Consider the following 22944-nt stretch of genomic DNA (forward strand, 5'->3'; position numbering starts at 1 on the left):
TGAAAAAGAAAATACATCTGGCTCTGCTGCATCGATTTTGATACTTAAAAAAAAAAACGTCCATTGTTATCTGACAGTGTTATAGCAGAACAATAAAAAACTGGTGGAGTTATCATAACACTGCGAACCACCAAAATACACATTAATAAAATTAGCAAACTGCCAAAAATATGGCAAACATAATAACATGATGCACTACCCCTCAATCATTTTCATACAGTCCCTCACCACTCTCAACCTACCAGCTCTTGTAATAGTTATGGAAACAAAATGTCAGAATTTTTAAAAGTCATTTGCATCAATAAATGTGAATTGTTTTTCTTTCCCTTTCTTGTTCCAGATTCCAGCAGCAGTGCTCCCAGAATGCATTTTGCTCTGACTACACTACAGGCTTTTGCTGTCACTGCCGGCCTGGCTTCTATGGAAATGGACGCCACTGTCTTCCTGAGGGTAAGAGCCTCTACCATTAACATTAATCTTATTTCTGTTTTCAACTTTAGTCATGAACATTAGTATAAACTTTTCTTCAAGTTGTTTTTTGTGTAATCCCCGTACTGCTCTTCCAGGTGCTCCCCAGCGTGTTAGCGGTAAGCTGAGCGGTACTGTGATCGTTGGGTCAACTCCAGTACAACTGGACAACATTGATCTCCATGCCTACATCGTGGTGGGAGATGGGAGAGCGTACACTGCCATCAGCGAGGTAGGAGCTGGAAAAATAAACATTTCAACATGATATTTACTTTTGCATTTCAAATCTAGACAGTCATCTTGTTATATAAACTTTCTTGTATCATCCACATGTAATTTTCTCTGATTTGACCTTTGTAAACTTTGTGCTGATTGGTCAGGTACCCGAGCCAGTGGGCTGGGCTCTGATGCCAGTCGTACCAATAGGAGAGCTGTTTGGTTGGCTGTTTGCTCTGGAGCTGCCCAACAGCCAAGCAGGATTCAAAATCGCAGGTAAACTGTGTGTGTGTGTGTGTGTGTGTGTGTGTGTGTGTGTGTGTGTGTGTGTGTGTGTGTGTGTGTGTGTGTGTGTGTGTGTGTGTGTGTGTGTATGTGTGTGTGTGTGTGTTTGGTTCAGGTTTGTTGCCTTGTACATCTTGACTCTTGAGCACATGTGTAGAGAGATGAGGGAACTCCTCTACAGTGAGGACATCTTGTGTTGGTGTGTGTGTGTTTTCAGTCTCCCAGCCAGCTGTATTGTCTCCAGGGATGTGATGTGATATCAGGCTTCCACCTCCCTTCTCTAATAGAAAACAGCTGTGTGTGCGCGTGTCTGTGTGTGCTCGCATGAACATGTGTGTGGGTGTGTGTCTGTTCTGTATAGATGTAACCATTTTGGCATTTCCATTTCTTATGATATGCAACTGCTGCACTGTTGGTCTGTCAGCAATAATGTGTAAAGAAAAAAAATCTACAAATAGACAAGCAAAAGAATTACTGATTGACTGATTAGTTGACTAACTGTGTTACCAGGTGCCGACTTCACTCGTCGTGCAGAGGTGATCTTCTACCCTGGCAACCAGCGTCTGTCAATCATTCAGACGGGCCGTGGCCTTGACGACCACAACCACCTCACCGTGGATACTGTAGTCAGAGGCAATGTGCCCTTCCTACCTCCTGGAGCTGAAGTTACCATGGATCCCTTCAAGGAGACCTACCAGTACTACCCATCCGGTAACCATAACAACCACAAGAGACAAATTCTTTAAATAACATTTAATGGCCACTTTTCTTTAAAACCCTTTTCTCTTTCCTGCAGTTGCCACTTCCAACTCCGTGAGAGAGTTTTCAGTTCTTTCAGCGGACCAAGGCTCAGAGTCCTTCTCCTTCCAACTAAAACAGAATATCACCTACCGTGACTGTCGACATGACAACCGTGCCACCGCCCTGGAGACGCTACAGATCACCATGGAGAGGGTGTTTGTGATGTATGTCAAGGAGGAGCGGATCCTGAGATATGCCATCACCAACAAGATCGGCCCACTTGGCGGTGAGTCAAACCAGAGTTAGATGGACACATGGCTTGCAGGTAACAGACTTTTATTACAAAACAGATGGGGTCCAGTCAGTGGAAATGATATTTACTGTGGAGTTGATCGCTATTACTATCTTAATATCTTAATCTCTGAAGCTAACTGAACTGGGTTTTATTTATACTTTGGTTTGATTCCATAAAGGTATTTAATATTAACTTCATTGTCATCCATTCCCCTCTTTCTTAACATTAAGGACATTACACAACTAATAATATTGATATTAGTTGTATCCAAGGTTTAAATCATAAAAATGATCGAAATGGTAAAACAATCAAAATGTTCTAGAACGAGCAAAATGTTGTTTCAGAGGCTTTCCATGCAACTGTGATGTCAGTTTGTTTTTCAGCAGTCATTAAAGACATGCACAAGGGAAAAGAACAGTCATGGTACCTCAAACCTAAAAAATAAGAAAAAAAAACATGAAGAAAAACCATTCACAATATAGTGCATATAGTGAATGAGAATACATGGGCTTCAAAAAAAAAATGTCTGCCACATTTTGGAACAAATTTGAGACGTGCTGAAATTTTTCTGCCTTCAAAAACTTGTCAGAAACTGGTGACAGATCTGAAATAAATATACAATATCAGTAAAACATATGCAAGTAATCTTGTGTGAAGTCTAGAAAGTTGCCATTGGAATGAGGTTTTTAAAATATGGAGTCCAGACTACCTGCGAGTAATATTCATCAGGTCAATGACACTGACCAGCTGTTGCATTGTCTTCAACAAAAGGCCAACATCGGCTCATTATATTGAGAACTGAGTATCTGACTGACTGCCTAAATTCATTCCAGACCCTCACTGTCAGTCTTTAAGTGGGCGAGCACACTGGAGGCGTCGAAAACGTGAGGTTTTCTCTTCCAGAGCCCCAGCTAGCAACCCGACCACCTAGTAATTGTTGCAATGCTGCCACAGAAACCTCAGCCAAACCACGATACATAGTTGGACAGAGTTTGGCTTTGAAATCACATGCTTCAAGCTGAGGGCATAATTATACACTAAAACCACAGAAAAAATTTTAAAATGTCTATAATACCCCTGCTGTTTCTAGGTTCATTGTCTACCAAAGGCTGCAGACACACTACACCACTTTAAGGATCATTATACCACAATTAAAGTCACAACTGACTTTAAATAACGGACTAGTTTGATTTGTTCATGCAGGTGATTGGCATTTATAACCTGAATATGGACAGGTGTTGACACTGTCCAGTAGAGAGAGCTGGTCAAGCAGTTAAACCTGAATGGAGGCCAGCAACGTTCAGTGAGATTGTAGCATGAGGAAAAATAAATAAATATGGGATTGTGGAGAGAAAAATGCCCAAGTCATTGTTGGGTTTGGTTTCTGAAAGTACTTTGTGGTACAAAAACACAAAACCAAAGCCACAAAATGTTGCATTTTAACCACATTGGTTTGGTTTTTTGGCATTAGAACTCAAGCTGTCATCCTAAAATCTAACTAGTCATCGTGTGTGTACCCCTAAATTCAGTTGGTTTTCTATAAATCAAAGATTTGAAAATATTTTAAATACTTTTTTTTTTTTTTTTACATTTCCACATCTTTTCATTGTAGGTTTTGTTTTGTTTATTCAACAATCATGAGCGCAAATACATGCAACAACTTATCAACATTCTATCATGACAAACGCATCACATACTATGTTTGTATAGGTGTTTGGAAGTGTGTGTATGGCTGACAGATGTATTGAATGTATCCTTTTCTATTTACGTTTTCATGGTTGTTCAATCTTTATCGGACCCATGTGAATGGTGAAGCCAGCATTTCAGCCAGAGGTTTCTTGGATCCTTATCAATAGCTAGTTGAACACAGATGGAAGCTCAGATTTCTTTTTTAATCGTGATTTATTATATGCAATTTTTCTCTTACTTTTAGCTCTTCTTGTTCATTGTTTCGTTTTTACCTTCTTTTGCATCACCTGCACTCATCTTTTCTCCAGATAACAGCAGAAAAACAGAGACTACACAAATATAGAAATGTATATGGAAATACTAGATACACATGTCATGTTCTTTTTCTATCAGCACACAGTGGTCATGCTTTCTTTTTCCACACTAAAACCAGATGATGAAAACCAGATAGAGACAGAGAGACAAGAGCCCTTAAAGGATGGAGAGGAGAAGAGGGAGTTTGGGAGAGAGAGAGTGAGAGACTGTATTCCCCCCCCCAAGGTTTTTCAATCCAGACCAAGTTTCTGTCATTTAAACATCAACACGTTGATTAAAAAGGTTATTATGACACATCTCACACATGCACACGCACACACACTGATACACACTGTGCACAGCTGGAAGAGCTTTCGGGGATCAGGGGTTTTGTAAACATGGGTTAAGTGTTGTGTGTGTGTGTTCGTGTGTGTGTTCAAGAGTATTACACTTTCTGGGAAATAATATCCTAGCCAATGACAGATTTTCTAGTGGGGGGGTTGCTGGGTAGAATAGCTGCCCATTGATGTCATGAGAATCAGAAGAACTTAAAGACATTGAACTGATAGAGAGAAAGAGAGGGAGCAGGTAAGAGACAGGAAGAGAGACTGAACACATTTTCCACACTATGTGTTGCTTGCTATATGCTATTACCTGCTGTTGCAGTCACCTTATTTCAACATGGGGATGATTAAAGTTTCATCTAGTCTTACTGGTTCTTGCAGTTGAACCCTGCCCTCAGTTTTGCAACAGTGAACATAAAATTGTTTAATTGTTAAAGAGTGGCATAGATTGTGCCCTAGCCGGTGCATTTTTAAACCAGGTGATCCAACATTGAAGCTAATGTTGTAAGTGCCCCTTTGTGCACTGTGAACAGTTGCTATGTAAGCTAAATATCTGGACAACCTTAACCCTGATATCAACAGCTGTTACACTGGTGTTCAATCTTTCTCTGTATAGGCAGGGATTCAGACTGTCCAGTTTGAGTAACAGATAAATGTGTTTAAAGGCTTATCAGACACAAAAAACACTGCACCAGTTTGTATTACTCACGGAGAGGATTGTACAACTTTATTAAAGTTATCACAGCAGCAACTCCTGCATCTTTCTTCACAGCATTGGAAATATGGCATTCGCGTTACAAAGTAATCTACCAGGAATGTGCACATGCATGTATTTGATTGGCCAATGCAACCACAAGACATTGCATTGCAGCACAAGTTGAGCCTGGTTCAACTTTTCTGCTGGACGACCCTTTTTTTTTTTTTTTTTTCTGCCACAGTGACGTGTGTTGGCACCCTCACCGTGCCAGTGGACTGGCTCCATTCGAATACATGAGAGGTCTGTGTTTTTTTTCAGGCAGAGCTCAAGTCAGTCTGAACGCAGCCTAAGTCGCAGCAAAAAAAAAAACACAGCCCCCTCACTTGTCTTGGAAGAGGATAACATGATTGTCACTAGTAACCTTCCAGACTCATAAAACCCTGTCTCATAGGACTTTAAAACAATACTCCCGCTATTTAGCATTGCACATCGATAAGGTGGAGGGCCTTGTGAGAGACAGATCAGAAGAAAGAATGGTCAAAGTCAACACATCAGAGGTCCCGAGTTTGAGGCTTCAAAAGCGCTGGATCCTACAATTGCCACAATGCAACTCAGAAGTATTTTTCATTAGACCTTCAGTGCTTGTTAAATGCCTTCATCTTTTAAACTCTGTGCCCCCAGTTCATAGCACTATTTTTAATTAATACTTGAAGTCTCAAACTGAACTCAAGATAACCCTGATGGCATCACAATACCCTCATCAGGATTATTCTCCCAGACGTTAGAGAGCTCTTCCAGAGCTTCAGAAGCCATTATAACAACTGTTTTCACAGGCTGAGCAGTGCCCCAATAAACCACTGGCTTTGAACTTACAGATCTATGACTCAGACTGGACATTGCTGGTCTGAGCAGCCTCTAAGATGCTGCTTTCATCACTTTAAACGTCACGCTCTCTTAAATTTCAGGTCATTTCAATGTGTCAGTAAAAGTCAGTAATGACAGATAATTTTATGTTGCACTGAGGGCGGCTCATCGGATTTCAAGGGTAGTCAGTGCGCCATGGCCATCTTGTTACTGCACAACCTCTGTGTGTGTGTGTGTGTGTGTGTGTGTGTGTGTGTGTGTGTGTGTGTGTGTGTGTGTGTGTGTGTGTGTGTGTGTGTGCATGTAGAGGAGTTTTGCAAAAAAGCAACAGGTGGGAAACTGTTGTCATTGCTTTGATGGTGTGTAGCGCATATGTGGTGTCTGGTGCATGCGTGTGTGTGTGTTCTCCACCCCTCTCTCCCACTCGCCTTCTCTCTCTCTCGCTCGCTCTCTCTCTAATTATCCCTCAGTCTTTTCTCCCATACATGTGTATCTCACCCTCTCATCTCCCCTTCTTCCCGGCCACATTCAGGTCTTTGAAGAGTCTCTCTCTCTCTTTCTCCCTCGCTATCTCTTTGATAATGAACCAAAATTGGTCTCTGGCCCTTAGGATATGGAAGCAAGCTGTGTCTGTGTGTTTGATTTTGTTTAGGTGTAAGTATGTTTTGTTTTTTTATCGGGGATTATGCCCCTTATGGTAAAAAAAAAAAGTCCTAAAACAGTTCGACATCAGTAAGTACAGATATTCAAAATGTGAATTTTTATTTTCCTTTGGTGGTTTGCTTTTCTTGTTCCTGTGCATAACTGACCAAATGTAGACAGTATGACCCACCAGACTCCAAACCTCTAATGGCAATGGATTTTTCCTTAAATAGAAGTGAAACTGCAGACACTGAAAATCTCTGTTTGAACTTAATACAAATGCCGTATATGGAATTATAATTAGATGGTGTAGGAACAGGGTGTTCAATTGAAACACATACTAATACTTGGTATTTTGGAGGGATACTCAGACAATGAGACAACAAAGTTATCCATCAGAGGTCAATATTTTTTTAATCCAACAACAAATATGTCACTAGAATAATCCTTGAAATTAAAGTAAAAAACACATTTTGAAACAATATGAAATTAAAAGTCCCCCTTGAAACCATTGCATATGACTTTTTTTAGAGTATTATTTAAACCATGGAACACCAAATCCACTTTCAAAGCAGACAAATGATCAGATGAACTGCTTTTAGAATAATACTTGAAACCAGCAGTAACAGCATTTCAGTGGTCCAGTGGGTCAGGTTCAGCTCGTAAGAGAAAGGCACTCACACCACCAGGGTTTGAGGTTTTACTCACTGTGTGCCTGATCCTGATGTGCGCACTCGCTAATCTTGAGTAGCACTGTGCGTCACATAATTCTAATTTAACACTTAATTCTTAATTTTCCTTGCTCTGCTGTTTTTCTGTCTCATTTTCCAGAAATCAGTCCTAGGGTTGTTGTTTAAAGTGTATTGTGTGCCTGAGCTGTGCGTTGGTATGCGTAAACCCTAAACATACATCCACTCACTCATCCCTCTGTCTCTGTGTCTCTCTCGTGTCCATGTGTGTCTAACTTTATCCATATGTTGAATATTGAGAACACAGAGGGAGGCACTTCCTTAGAGCAAATCGTCCTATGGGAATCTGCCTGGAGTGATTTAACATGTGTGTTTGGTTAGGCTGTTCTGTAATCATCGCTGTAATCGTTGGAGTTTTACTGCTCAATAATCTACATCTTAATTAATCTCCATTGAGGACATTTGGAGTGTTGCAGAGTCTGTGCAGTTGTGCTGTAGATTTTTCTTGCCATGTGTCTCTCTGGATGCATGACCAATACTTCAGTAATGTTACTGGTGTTTTTGGTCTCTCTTCTTTTTATTTTTAGCTGGAATCTTTCGATTCGTTAAAAAATCTCATCTCTATCTGTCTCTCTCACAACCCTCCAGATGTAGCTTGTGATCCTTTGGAAGGGGCCAGACCCGTAGATTGGGAACCACTGGATTAAAACACTGAATTGTATATAAAGTAGTCAAAACTAGTTTCATCTAGTTCCACCAGCTACAACACTTAAATGCTTCTTACATATTGATGCATCAGTATTAAAAGTCTAATAATGATAATAATAATAATAATAATAATTAATAAGGGGCCATTCCATATTATGAGTACTTTTGATACATTTTGCTGCTAATAGTTCTGTACTTTTAATTAAGAAGGATTTTGAATGTAAGACTTTTAAGCACAATCGAGTTATTTTTTCATTGTTATATTCCTGCTTTTACTTAAATAAAGGATCTGAGTACCTGCTGCCACCACTGCAAAGTGGCTTGCAAAAAGATGACAATGATTGAAATCAAACATGGCAAACCATGCCATATAAACAAGCATCAAGGTGCACGATTCCACAGAAAGATCCTCAGTTTCCCATCAAGACAGCAAGTGTTTTAAACAATAATCATTTAAGCCTCCCACTCAGTGTTGTGCTGTATCATTCAATAATGAACCTAAAAAAGATTTAGTTTCTGTTTCATCCCTCATGTCATTTGATCTCTCTCCTCCTGACTGTAGCTGAGCCAACTGAGCCGGAGCAAGTCAACCCCTGCTACGCTGGGAACCATGACTGTGACACCACGGCCCAGTGTATCCCACTAGAGGGCCAAGCTTTCCAGTGCCAGTGTGCTACTGGTTACAGAGGGGATGGACGCAACTGTTACGGTATCTTTGTCTGTCAAGCACTTTATATGGGCATGCATGTACACATACAGTGTACTGTCAAAGAAGTCTCTCTGGATTTACTATAAAGGATTGTGACAGTGTATGTACCTTGCAGAGTGCTTTATGGTGCTTTACTCCACTTTGCTTAGTCTAATAGTGTCTTTCTCCCTCACACTTATAGCCTTATACACACATGCAGATAATGTTAAAGACAGCTCAAGTGTGCCTGTGTTTCATCAACATCTGTCGATTAAATGCAAGGGGTCAAGTACAGGCTGGAAGGAAGGAATCATCTGTACTCTCATCTCTCACCCCTCCTCTTCTCCTCTTCTCTCTCGGTCCCATCCTATCCTCCCAACTCCTCCAAAAGGTTAATTCTTTAGTTAACAGGGACTTCTAGGGCTTTTAGATGGTGCATGGCCTGTCATTAGCCCAGCAGCAGGTCTTTCTCTCCTGCTGACAGCACTAGGAAAGCCCCAGGCTCTGCCTCTGTTCCCATGCCTGGGCCTCAGCGTCTCTCTCTGGTCACATATAGTCCATGTGTGCTTTTCTCCACTATATTGCACAACTCATTTAGGAATATAGGGAAGAATCCAGGTGTGGGGTACATTTTATAGTAACACAAACAAGCAGGAACACAATGTATAGACACTAAAAGCACCAGTAATGACCCTTGATTACAGCTTTTACATTCCCATACACACATGCAGCATGCTATGTTGTCACACAAGGGATTCCTGGTTTACAGGCTAGTGAATCTGTGTCTCGCTTCCTCTCTTTTTCTCTCACTGCAGACATAGATGAGTGTGCTGAGGGTTTGAGTTCATGTGGCGCTCATGCTCAGTGTATGAACCTGCCGGGAAGCCACCGCTGCCAGTGCCACAGTGGCTATGAGTTTGGCTACGACGGGCGCACCTGTGTTGGTAAGTTGCAAGGACGGAATCCCAAATGTCAGCCTCATAGTGGTGCTAGAGGAAAACTCAAGGGATCACCACAATCAGCAGGACTCATCCTCTGGAGTCTGAGCAAAATGTGATGGCCGTCCATCTAATAGTTATTGAAATATTTCAGTCTGGATGTGGTGGTGGTGGACTGAACTAACCAAGAGACTGACATTGCCATCCCTAGAGTCCTGCTGCTAGCCTGGCTAAAAATTCACCAATCAAAGTAATTTACGGGCCTGATATTTTGGTGTAATCACCATTTGCTGTAGTAATTCCCAGTGAAGCAACTGTGTTGAACTTCAGAGTTCCCCTGTGCAGTATCACCTGACCTCCATGTGTGTATGTATCATTTTAATACCTGTTAATTAATATTTATGGTCTGTTGTAGTGGTTCGTCTTTGAGCTGTGCTCCATGACACTAAATCATTTATGTGAAAATCTACAAACATAAAGGCTTGACTGCTGAATCAAGTAGTGTCATCCCATCTACTTGCATGTACTGTAGTTTACTGAGGTCTCTGTAAACATCTTATCTAAACAATCGTATTCTCCCCTCTTCATCGTGTTTTCATCTTGTCCTTTTCATGGGTTGGCTGTCAGTCGCACTTGTTGGTCTCCTAAGATGTATTTTGGAGTATGTAGCGCTACATATTCCAAAATAAACTGAATATTTGGAAGAGACACACATATTTGTCTGAGCACAGGAATGACAGTAAGGCACAGCTGCAAACGGGAGGATGGGTGACAAATGTGAGAACAAGGGTGGGAATGAGAGGACCAATGTGAGAACGAGAGAGATTAGACGGGACAGGGGGTGAAAGTGAAAGACAAATGGAGCAATGACTGTGTGTGTGTTGCTTTGGAATGTGTGGAGGAGCAAGGTCCTGCCAGTGTGTGAGTCCTCCTTTCACCCATCAGTGTGAACTTTTAATGAACCTCCTTTAAACCCTCCCTACCTCTCTCCTTGACAGATATGTAATACTTTTCATAAGGCCTTGAAATTATACAAATATTGACTAGACACCACTGAACTGTATTATTTTCTGGCCAGCAGCCAGATATCATTTTATATATCAGCATAAATCTGTAGAGTTAGTGGAGTTTCCAAATTCCAATTTGAGCATGCGTTTCTGCCTTTTTGGTTGTTGATTTATTTCTCTCCTTCTGTTTTCTTAGATATGGATGAGTGCAGCTCCTCCCCATGTCACGTCCATGCCAGATGTATCAATGTACTAGGATCTTTCCAGTGTCAGTGCCAGCCTGGGTTTTATGGTGATGGTTTCTACTGTTCCCAGCAGGAAGGTCAGTAAAATTGACACTTTAGTGATAGTGCAAAAAGTTGCAGTATGACTCAAATATAGATTGTAACTATTACAATCAAATTTTCTAAATTGTTAAGTACAGATAAGGACCATTAATGTCTGTAATAACTTTTTTCACTTGCTATTAAATGTCCTGAGATCTCCCATTAAGAACTGATCTGTTATCTATCCAAACTCTGTAGCTGAATTATGGTAACCTATCTGAAAATTGAGTTTATTTAATAGGAGCATAAACACATATATGACAAGATAGGCTATGCATAAATAACTGATAGGTACTGTATGTTGCATAAATAGCCATACATACACAAAATGAACCAAATACAAAGACATGGAGAGGGGTAATAAAATGTGTATATTTTAATTATTGTTTGTCTACAGGACAGACAGTTCGTCCAAAGAGCCAGTGTGAGCAGCACAGAGACAGTCTGCAGAGTGGAGTGGAACTTAGAGGATGGCAGAGTCTCGGAGCCTTCATCCCTCAGTGCGACTCTGATGGGCGATACCGACCACTGCAGGTGGGCACTGACGGGCTGAGAGCATGGCAGACTGACGACTTGAGAAAATGATGTACCGATTTTGAAAAGTTTAATAATTCATTGCAGTGCCATGGCTCTACTGGACATTGTTGGTGTGTGGACAGTAGGGGACAGGAGAGAGCAGGAACCAGGACACTACCTGGTACAGCACCCAAAGACTGTGACAGGCCAGGTATTCATTCTATTCATACAAGTGGGTCTCTAATAAAAGAATTGATGTATAAGTTAAAATCATCAAAATCCATCTTAATTCCCCAGATGAACCAGAGCGTCCTAAAACTCACTGTGAGCAGCACAGAGACAGTGTTCAGACTACCAGTCCAGAGGGGTATCCTGTGCTTGGAGCCTATGTCCCTCAGTGTGATGCCAATGGACAGTACACACCTCGACAGGTTGGCATCCGTTGACAGATGCATAAAAATTGTTTTATTCATGAATTAAGCAACATTGGGTAACATTAGATGACATATAACCATAATTTTGATATCAATTGTTGTTGCTTCAGTGTCATGGCTCTTCTGGACATTGTTGGTGTGTGGACAATAGGGGACAGGAGAGAGCAGGAACCAGGACTCCACCTGGTGCAGCACGAAAAGACTGTGACAAACCAGGTAGGGGGAATGTGTACTATGAGTACTTGCATCCCTCATCCTTTAATGTAACATGTCATGACCAAGGTATGATTTCAGTAAAAAGACAGAAGTATGTAGACATTGGAATTAAGACTGTCTTGTGGAATAAGTTGTACTGATTACGTCTCGACCAAGCAGCAAAAAGACACCGTCGATCACTAGCTCTGAGGAACATCCTCGATCTCATTGAGGTGTTTGTACTCTGGAATGACCCTATATTTTCTAATGACTGCATTTTCTATTCTTTTTAACCCATTTATACATCCCAAGATGAACCAGAGCGTCCTAAAACTCACTGCGAGCAGCACAGAGACAGTGTTCAGACTACCAGTCCAGAGGGGTATCCTGTGCTTGGAGCCTATGTCCCTCAGTGTGATGCCAATGGACAGTACACACCTCGACAGGTGCGCATCTTACTTATTTGAATGTATTTTATTGGTGCTTTCATAGTACTGTAGGTACCATTTAAAGAATAGTAGACATAATGACTAAATGATCATTCATTATTGTTTCAGTGTCATGGCTCCTCTGGACATTGTTGGTGTGTGGACAATAGGGGACAGGAGAGAGCAGGAACCAGGACTCCACCTGGTGCAGCACGAAAAGACTGTGACAAACCAGGTAGGGGGAAGATCTTGCTCAATGTACCTTCATGTGTCCTACATGTTTCATTTAATATAAAATGTCATGGTCATGCATGAATCCAATCTTTTTTTCTTTTCTTTTTTTCCTCCCCAGATGAACCAGAGCGTCCTAAAACTCACTGCGAGCAGCACAGAGACAGTGTTCAGACTACCAGTCCCGAGGGGTATCCTGTGCTTGGAGCCTATGTCCCTCAGTGTGATGCTAACGGACAGTACACACCTCGACAGGTTAGTCACTAAGTGTTTGAAAGGACTTTTTTAAGCACCTACAACTTCCATAAAAATGAAATAAATTTCATGCATACAAATATATTCCTGCTAATAATTGCAGTGTCATGGTTCCACCGGACATTGTTGGTGTGTGGACAGTAATGGAGAGGAGAGAGCTGGAACAAGAACACCACCTGGTACACCACCCACAGACTGTGGCAAACCAGGTGAATAAAATGCATTCTTCTTGCAAAACGGAAATATGTTTTCTGAGTGTTTTCTTTTCAAGCCAGTTGGCTCACATTGTACATAACTATAATCTCTGCATAGCTGGGTTTGAGTCATTTAGTGTTTCGCTTCCATAAAGTTGGGGAAATTTTCTGATTTTAGCTCTAGCTCCAAAAACACTGGATCCTACATTTCCCAAAGTGCAACAAGCATAATAAGAAATATGATTGTGTTTTTCATTAGACCCTCCCTGTTTGGAGTAAACTTACATCTTTCAAACTCCACACTTTCAGTTTTTAACTTAGACTTTCTGTTATAAAGCTGAGATGGACTAACTGCAGTTGATGTGTCATTGGAGTGCTCCTTTAAAAGCCAAGTGAAAGCTGATGATGATCCAGTGTGATACGTCTGCCCATTAAACCAAAAAGAATGCTCACGTGCGGATGACATCTTCTTAGTTTGCCTCAACACCAGGAAGGGGGAGGAGGAGAAATGATAAAACTTCTTATCTTTGTGTGAACATACTTTAGCCTTAGTGTGTGGATGGGACAACAGTTTCCACAGTTTGAATGCTCATTTGCTCACATGCAGATTATCTTGAAGCTTATTAAACAGAATATGATGGCGTTAAAAGATATATGGACAATGTATGTACTAGAAATTTGCTAACTCAGCATGACAGAGAATAACAGACAAGCTTCTCTATGAGAGACGGGAAAGACAGACCTGATCACATATTTGTTCAACGGAACATTCACTAGACATTTTCATATTCATTATTTGTTATTCTTCCTCCCCAGATGAACCAGAGCGTCCTAAAACTCACTGTGAGCAGCACAGAGACAGTGTTCAGACTACCAGTCCAGAGGGGTATCCTGTGCTTGGAGCCTATGTCCCTCAGTGTGATGCTAACGGACAGTACACACCTCGACAGGTGCGCATCTTACTTATTTGAATGTATTTTATTGGTGCTTTCATAGTATTGTGGGTACCATTTAAAGAATAGTAGACATAATGACTAAATGATCATTCATTATTGTTTCAGTGTCATGGCTCTTCTGGACATTGTTGGTGTGTGGACAATAGGGGACAGGAGAGAGCAGGAACCAGGACTCCACCTGGTGCAGCACGAAAAGACTGTGACAAACCAGGTAGGGGGAAGATCTTGCTCAATGTACCTTCATGTGTCCTACATGTTTCATTTAATATAAAATGTCATGGTCATGCATGAATCCAATCTTTTTTTCTTTTCTTTTTTTCCTCCCCAGATGAACCAGAGCGTCCAAAAACTCACTGTGAGCAGCACAGAGACAGTGTTCAGACTACCAGTCCAGAGGGGTATCCTGTGCTTGGAGCCTATGTCCCTCAGTGTGATGCCAATGGACAGTACACACCTCGACAGGTTGGCATCCGTTGACAGATGCATAAAAATTGTTTTATTCATGAATTAAGCAACATTGGGTAACATTAGCTGACATATAACCATAATTTTGATATCAATTGTTGTTGCTTCAGTGTCATGGCTCTACTGGACATTGTTGGTGTGTGGACAATAGGGGACAGGAGAGAGCAGGAACCAGGACTCCACCTGGTGCAGCACGAGAAGACTGTGACAAACCAGGTAGGGGGAATGTGTACTATGAGTACTTGCATCCCTCATCCTTTAATGTAACATGTCATGACCAAGGTATGATTTCAGTAAAAAGACAGAAGTATGTAGACATTGGAATTAAGACTGTCTTGTGGAATAAGTTGTACTGATTACGTCTCGACCAAGCAGCAAAAAGACACCGTCGATCACTAGCTCTGAGGAACATCCTCGATCTCATTGAGGTGTTTGTACTCTGGAATGACCCTATATTTGCTAATGACTGCATTTTCTAATCTTTTAAACCCATTTATACATCTCCAGATGAACCAGAGCGTCCTAAAACTCACTGCGAGCAGCACAGAGACAGTGTTCAGACTACCAGTCCCGAGGGGTATCCTGTGCTTGGAGCCTATGTCCCTCAGTGTGATGCTAACGGACAGTACAGACCATTACAGGTAAGTGCTTGTTTTTTTTAATCCATGAAACATTATTTTCATACCTGTAATCCCAAATAACTAAAAATAAATTAATTTATTGTGGTTACTACTGTTGCTATTTCAGTGCCACGGCTCCACTGGACATTGTTGGTGTGTGGACAGTAGAGGACAGGAGAGATCTGGAACCAGGACTCCACCTGGTACACCACCCACAGACTGTGACAGGCCAGGTGAGATTGCTTGGAAGTGATTACCAAATTTTGGATTGGAAGGCTGTACGCACTATATATAAGCTCAGGGCATTTCATACTTCTGTTTTGCTTGTGCAAACACAACAAATTTGATCATTTGGAGGCAACACCCAGACTTACATTTAGAAATATCTGTGTCTTTTTTAAAGGAAAATTTCCACATTTTAGGAAATCAGTTTATTCGCTTTCTTCTTGAGAGTTATACGAGACGACTCTCATGAATGAGAGCAGTTTGAATCTTGTCATCTAACCCTATGCAAGAAAGAGGGTAAATGTATTTTCCTAATTGTTTAACTATTCCTTCCATATAGAAATTATCAATGCAAACATTTTTTAGTTTCTACAGGGATAGATGGGTCAATTTTAATTGTCAGTATCTTTCAGTACTTCTTTCACCTTTCCCTGCTCTGTCAAACAGATTTGCCAAAACTATCTTGTAGTTTTGGCCCATTTTTGTTAGTTATTAAAGATTTCTAATGTAAATAAATTGTATGTTTTCCTCCCAAGATGAACTAGAGCGTCCTAAAACTCACTGCGAGCAGCACAGAGACAGTGTTGGGACTACCAGTCCAGAGGGGTATCCTGTGCTTGGAGCCTATGTCCCTCAGTGTGACGCTAATGGACAGTACACACCACTGCAGGTCAGCACCTGATGAGTGACTGGCTAACTGACAGACAGATGTACTGATATTGTTTATGAACTTCATCTAAAATAACATTAAAAAAAATTCTGCCTGCATGAAATTGATCAAATATGTATTTTTCAGTGCCATGGTTCCACTGGATATTGTTGGTGTGTAGACGGTAGAGGACAGGAAAAAGCGGGAACCAGGACATCACCTGGTGCACCACCTACAGACTGTGACAAACCAGGTGATAAAAGAAAAATGTACACAAATAGACAGACTTCTCCCTCTAGTCAGCTCCACATGAGTGCTTAAAACTAATTTGTAATCTGCAGTAACAGAACCAGCGTCAGCAGGTGTATTATGTCATGGCTCTCCAAGGCTTTCTTACTAAACATTGACCTGTGAACCCCCTAATTCCTCAACTCAGTGACAAGTCAAACAGACAGCACGTTTATGTGAGTGGTTGTCTAACCTTGTAAGTGGTGCACTGTTGAGGTCATTGGGTCATAGGCCTGGAATGCCTGGAAAAACAGGTGATATCACTGTGAGACCGTGTGTGTGGTGGGAAGTTAAAAGTAAAGGATAGCAGAGAGCAAGAGTAACATGAAGCTAAAAAACATATGACAAAAGAATTTAGTGTTACTCATTGTACTTAAATACATATCAGTCAATTTTGTTATGACAAGAGGGTTTGAAGCGTATCTGCTGTTATAAATTCTCTAAAAGAACGTAAAAATGATCCTGTTATTGTCCATCTCTCTCATCCGGATGAACCAGAGCGTCCTAAAACTCACTGCGAGCAGCACAGAGACAGTGTTCAGACTACCAGTCCAGAGGGGTATCCTGTACTTGGAGCCTATGTCCCTCAGTGTGATGCCAATGGACAGTACACACCTCGACAGGTTGGCATCCGTTGACAGATGCATAAAAATTGTTTTATTCATGAATTAAGCAACATTGGGTAACATTAGCTGACATATAACATTAATTTTGATATCAATTGTTGTTGCTTCAGTGTCATGGCTCTACTGGACATTGTTGGTGTGTGGACAATAGGGGACAGGAGAGAGCAGGAACCAGGACTCCACCTGGTGCAGCACGAAAAGACTGTGACAAACCAGGTAGGGGGAAGATCTTGCTCAATGTACCTTCATGTGTCCTATATATTTCATTTAATATAAAGTGTCATGGTCATGCATGAATCCAATCTTTTTTTCTTTTCTTTTTTTCCTCCCCAGATGAACCAGAGCGTCCAAAAACTCACTGCGAGCAGCACAGAGACAGTGTTCAGACTACCAGTCCAGAGGGGTATCCTGTGCTTGGAGCCTATGTCCCTCAGTGTGATGCCAATGGACAGTACACACCTCGACAGGTGCGCATCTTACTTATTTGAATGTATTTTATTGGTGCTTTCATAGTACTGTAGGTACCATTTAAAGAATAGTAGACATAATGACTAAATGATCATTCATTATTGTTTCAGTGTCATGGCTCCTCTGGACATTGTTGGTGTGTGGACAATAGGGGACAGGAGAGAGCAGGAACCAGGACTCCACCTGGTGCAGCACGAAAAGACTGTGACAAACCAGGTAGGGGGAATGTGTACTATGTGTACTTGCATCCCTCATCCTTTAATGTAACATGTCATGACCAAGGTATGATTTCAGTAAAAAGACAGAAGTATGTAGACATTGGAATTAAGACTGTCTTGTGGAATAAGTTGTACTGATTACGTCTCGACCAAGCAGCAAAAAGACACCGTCGATCACTAGCTCTGAGGAACATCCTCAATCTCATTGAGGTGTTTGTACTCTGGAATGACCCTATATTTTCTAATGACTGCATTTTCTAATCTTTTAAACCCATTTATACATCCCCAGATGAACCAGAGCGTCCTAAAACTCACTGCGAGCAGCACAGAGACAGTGTTCAGACTACCAGTCCAGAGGGGTATCCTGTGCTTGGAGCCTATGTCCCTCAGTGTGATTCTAACGGACAGTACACACCTCGACAGGTGCGCATCTTACTTATTTGAATGTATTTTATTGGTGCTTTCATAGTACTGTAGGTACCATTTAAAGAATAGTAGACATAATGACTAAATGATCATTCATTATTGTTTCAGTGTCATGGCTCTTCTGGACATTGTTGGTGTGTGGACAATAGGGGACAGGAGAGAGCAGGAACCAGGACTCCACCTGGTGCAGCACGAAAAGACTGTGACAAACCAGGTAGGGGGAAGATCTTGCTCAATGTACCTTCATGTGTCCTACATGTTTCATTTAATATAAAATGTCATGGTCATGCATGAATCCAATCTTTTTTTCTTTTCTTTTTTTCATCTCCAGATGAACCAGAGCGTCCAAAAACTCACTGCGAGCAGCACAGAGACAGTGTTCAGACTACCAGTCCAGAGGGGTATCCTGTGCTTGGAGCCTATGTCCCTCAGTGTGATGCCAATGGACAGTACACACCTCGACAGGTAAAACTGTGGTTTCTCTGCAAACAGAGATAGATTATTCTTGTTTTTTTGTATGTGATTTTTTTTTTCCTTTGTTCTTATTCTTGTTATTTCTTGTTCTTCTTCTTACTGATAATAATATTGGTTTTATTGTTATGTATTTAGTGCCACGGTTCCACTGGACATTGTTGGTGTGTGGACAGTAGGGGGCAGGAGAGAGCAGGAACCAGAACTCCACCTGGTACACCCTCTGTAGACTGTGACAAACCAGGTGAGACTGTCATCACTGCTTGACACATTTGTGTTCTACAGATATAGATCAGTGACTGTTGAGATATTACAGCCTGGATCGACTAACAGACCAGTATCAGACCGATGCCATGCCTGGAGCCATGCTAGCGTGGCGAAAAACACCACTTGATTCTTTGCCACTCACACTCTAACGTAAACACAGAGGCCGTTCTATAAATTCTATTTTAAGACCATCCAAACATCTGAACAGGTCATTTTGTGGTAAGATGTCATGCTGGCCGTTGCTAGGCAACCAAATGAAAACAAGATGGGCTGCTGACCAGCCGAGTGCCAACATAGTGTTACACCCACCCTACAGATGCTGCACAGACAGACAGAAAAGCACCACTTTGATATATTATGGACATGCTTGTAGATTTGTATGTTTATTCTGCTTTTTAAAAATCAAACGTATCTACTCTGTCTGTGTCTGTGTCATTACTACTGAGCCCCATACTTAGTTTCACTCATTCACACGTGAAAGCTGCTCATTGCCACCACAGTCTTTTTTTTTTTTTTTTTTTGTTGCCACTGCACTGGAACCCTATTCAGGGACTTCTCATTGATAGGTCACGATGAGGGAGGCAAGAGCATTTCCTGCTCATATTTACTTTAGAAGTCTTATCCTCTTGTCCAAATCAGGAGCTCTCTACCACTCTGACAATTCACTGCCGGGTCTGCTCGCTTCTCACCCTCAAATATTATCCTGATATCCTTCTCAGTCTAGATGCTGTGCAGTCTCACATTAGAAATTTACAGAAAGAGAGAGAGAGGCCAGTATAAACATTAGTGGAAGCCTAAAGTGGTTTAGTTTTAAAGTACTGCTATAAAGTGAGTTATTAAAGGGATTTTACAAGGTAAACAGTTTTGACAAAAGCAAGATGCGTGTAATGTGTGTGTGCCTTTTTAAACACAGGGCCTCCTCAAACCATTAATCAAGCACTCTACCTATCACTGTGATATAAACTCAGCGGGCTAGAAACTGAAAATACGATTGAATAAATGATGATGCATAGCAACAGAAAAGGATCGCAATTTGCAATTTTACAACCATGTAGGATTGTATTTAGCTTTAAAATGAGTATTTTGTTTTGTTTGTTTGTTTGATTCGTGTCCCCCTCAGTCCCCGTTGCTCCGACCCAGCGCCCTGAGAGCGTGTGTGAGCGATGGAGGGCCAGTTTGATTGAGCACTATGGCGGAAAACCCGAGCCACAGCAATATTTGCCTCAGTGTGAGCCAGATGGACAATTCAGGTACACCACATATGCACGCAACACACATACACGCTCTCAAACACCAGTCTGGTGGTTGAACCGAAAGACAAATTACTCAAGAGAATTAATTCCTGTTCAAGTCAGGCTACTTATTTCCATTCATCTTGCCTCTCAGTCCAGTCCAGTGTTATGGGGAGACCACTTACTGCTGGTGTGTGGACCAGGACGGGCGGGAGGTTCCTGGTACCCGATCACATGACGTTGTCAAACCTGCATGTAAGGACCTTTCCACCTGTAATACATATCTTTTGTCTGATTATGTGATGAAAGCAACATGGGACTCTACTGCATCATGTCAGTTTTACTGCCACCATTCATGGCTGAAACCAATCCTCTCCCAGGCCTCCCCTCAGTGGCCCCGCCCACCACGCGGCCATTGCCCCGCCCAGATGTGACCCCCCCAACAAACACTGACATCACACTGCTGTACGCTCAGGGACAGAAAATAGGAGCGCTGCCACTCAACGGGACCAGGCTAGATGCGGCCCACTCCAAAACACTCCTGACTCTACATGTAAGAGATGGATGGCGCATGCTTACGTATCCTGTCAGTTTTTACTTATGTTGCATATTTATGTTCTTGGTTGATTCTTATGCACTTAGATAATGCTTGTGAATATTTGATACTTCAAAACTAATGTTTAAAGGATAAAAAGGGTTAAAAATTTAGCTCAACAATAGCATAGAACGACTGTGTTCTCGACCTGATACACTTCAACAATAAGGTGCTCTGACTCTGTGGTTCCCCTTTTGACTTCTTGTCTGCACCAGAAGTGGGAATGTGTTGTGTTGCGTATATTGAAATCAACTGCATTTTGTCAAATAACTGAACAGTAAAATATATATCAAATATTACATATTTGCTAGAAAAATTAAAATTCATGTTGATTAATCAGCTTTTAGATCTATAAAGCAAAATTCAGCAGGTTTATAGGTTGTTTGTGAAGAATGTTAAATACTTAAGAACCTGCATCATTGTACTTGTAAGTTAAGCATCAGACCTCTTGAGCATTTACTGCTACTATATAAAGTTACTCGAGCTAGTTGTAAGCTAGCCAATGCTGAATGTAACTTTGTATCAAATATCATCTTTTTAATCTGCAGTGGAGGGGGTGGTGTCAGGCTATATAAGCTCCTCCAAAAGACACGTTCACAACTCTGACAAATGTATATTAAGCTGTGTGAAACAGTCAGGAACGAGACTTTTGGCTTGCATCTACTTCAGTCATTAATAGTAACTGGAAGTTAAAGGAGAAACTGGAGACGGAACAAAGGAATAAAGGAACAGGCCACGTGAAGTCAATTCTGATGTGGCTATAATTATGTTCGTTTATCTCATAATGTGTATGGTTATGTTCATGTGTTACGTCCAGGGTTCAATAGTTGTTGGTATAGCCTACGACTGCAAAGAGAACCAAGTCTATTGGACAGATTTGTCAGCAAGAACAATCAACAGAGCTTCAATGGCGCCTGGAGCTGAGCCTGAGATACTCATTAACACAAGTAAGATCACACACTTAAACTCTTAACAATTCATTTAAATTATAAATGTTGTGTGACTTTTTTTCTCAATACTTTCTATATGGTCTCCCTGCTCCCCGTAGATCTAGTCAGTCCAGAGGGTTTGGCTGTGGACGTCAAACGTAGGTTGATGTTCTGGGTCGACTCAAACCCTGACGTTATCGAAAGCGCCAACCTAGACGGCAGTGGGAGGCAAACGCTGTTCGACACAGACCTGGTCAATCCCCGGGCCATCATAGTGGTCTCTTCCATTGGGTAAAACCTTTTTTTCTTTTCTTTTTGGCTTATTTACAGTTTTAAATAAAAACAATCACTTGCAGAAGGCTTGTTATTTAACCTGCCACTTCTAAAGCCTCGGAGCAGTTTTGTTTGGATTTGCAAACACCTACAAATCTCTTCCCTGAGCTAGAAACAAACAAGGGCCCGCACACTCTCTTCGCGATCAAGTGTAACATCCTGGAGGCGCTCCACTGAGGCAGAATGAGATACAGCCTTCACTCTGTCAACAGGGATTTTATATCAGAAGAGGGCACAGATGGTTTTCAGCCCTTTAGCACAACCATGAAATCAAAAACACGACTACAAAGTCAACAAGGCCTGTAAGTAATTAATTAGTACAGGGAAGATTATGTTTTATAGCCATTTCATGAGTTTCATTCCTGAGTCTGTTTTCTAGACTTGAGAGACTGTGACCTAAACACGACTTCATCAGTGTGAGACAAGCGATCCCTTGAAAATCGATGGTGTTTTAGGGTGGAGGGTCCCTCTAGTAATGTATGTTTGATAATTCATTCATATACAGTAAATGACGTTTAGTGCTTTGTTTGTGGATGTTGCACCAAACTGGGCCAAAAAAAACTGTACTGGATTTACTGACGCTATTAATCCTGGACAGTCACACACACACACACACACACACACACACAAACACATGCAGTGAAAGCATGAGGCCCTCATTGGTCAGCTCTCCAGGAATAACATCTGCTTTTCATCATCGCAAGTAATCACATAATCAACAGGTATGTGTGTGTGGGTGTGTGTGGGTGTGTGAGAGAGAGAGACACACACAGACGGTCTGTGTGTGTGTTAATGTGGTTGATATAAGTAATTAAACAATGCAGCAATAACCCAAATCATAAAACCTCGAATGTGTGTTTCACGTTATCGGTTTGACAGTTTGAAGTTTAGTTTCTGACTCAAGGCCAAGTATGTGAGTGTGTGTATATATGTGTGTGTGTGTTTTGACAAAAAGCCAAGACCTAAAGGTAATTACTGCTTCACACGGGTACACTTATGATTAAGAATGTGCTCTGTGATTTCTGAGACTGC

At 41.4% G+C, this 22944-nt stretch overlaps 1 protein-coding gene across 8 annotated transcripts in view; it reads left to right on the forward strand.

Annotated features, from left to right (window-relative positions):
* Positions 1-22944, forward strand: part of nid2a (nidogen 2a (osteonidogen)) — a 45228-nt gene that overhangs the window by 17598 nt on the left and 4686 nt on the right. Inside the window, exons 10-46 of one of the 8 annotated variants that reach the window (XM_040141973.1) lie at positions 341-450; positions 567-700; positions 849-960; positions 1480-1680; positions 1766-1996; positions 8495-8641; positions 9436-9564; positions 10762-10887; positions 11289-11425; positions 11513-11618; positions 11705-11838; positions 11952-12057; positions 12349-12482; positions 12594-12699; positions 12817-12950; positions 13054-13159; positions 13961-14094; positions 14206-14311; positions 14429-14562; positions 14676-14781; positions 15073-15206; positions 15313-15418; positions 15947-16080; positions 16207-16312; positions 16846-16970; positions 17084-17189; positions 17307-17440; positions 17552-17657; positions 17949-18082; positions 18194-18299; positions 18417-18550; positions 18695-18800; positions 19944-20073; positions 20210-20310; positions 20436-20608; positions 21468-21597; positions 21699-21870. In XM_040141973.1, the coding sequence (XP_039997907.1) occupies positions 341-450; positions 567-700; positions 849-960; positions 1480-1680; positions 1766-1996; positions 8495-8641; positions 9436-9564; positions 10762-10887; positions 11289-11425; positions 11513-11618; positions 11705-11838; positions 11952-12057; positions 12349-12482; positions 12594-12699; positions 12817-12950; positions 13054-13159; positions 13961-14094; positions 14206-14311; positions 14429-14562; positions 14676-14781; positions 15073-15206; positions 15313-15418; positions 15947-16080; positions 16207-16312; positions 16846-16970; positions 17084-17189; positions 17307-17440; positions 17552-17657; positions 17949-18082; positions 18194-18299; positions 18417-18550; positions 18695-18800; positions 19944-20073; positions 20210-20310; positions 20436-20608; positions 21468-21597; positions 21699-21870 (4770 nt within the window). The remainder of the gene's footprint in view (positions 1-340; positions 451-566; positions 701-848; positions 961-1479; positions 1681-1765; positions 1997-8494; positions 8642-9435; positions 9565-10761; positions 10888-11288; positions 11426-11512; positions 11619-11704; positions 11839-11951; positions 12058-12348; positions 12483-12593; positions 12700-12816; positions 12951-13053; positions 13160-13960; positions 14095-14205; positions 14312-14428; positions 14563-14675; positions 14782-15072; positions 15207-15312; positions 15419-15946; positions 16081-16206; positions 16313-16845; positions 16971-17083; positions 17190-17306; positions 17441-17551; positions 17658-17948; positions 18083-18193; positions 18300-18416; positions 18551-18694; positions 18801-19943; positions 20074-20209; positions 20311-20435; positions 20609-21467; positions 21598-21698; positions 21871-22944) is intronic. The other 7 variants (XM_040141974.1, XM_040141976.1, XM_040141977.1 and 4 more) reach the window with 7 other exon arrangements.

Source organism: Xiphias gladius, chromosome 13 (genome assembly GCF_016859285.1).
Source record: "Xiphias gladius isolate SHS-SW01 ecotype Sanya breed wild chromosome 13, ASM1685928v1, whole genome shotgun sequence".
NCBI classification, from domain to species: Eukaryota; Metazoa; Chordata; class Actinopteri; order Istiophoriformes; family Xiphiidae; genus Xiphias; species Xiphias gladius.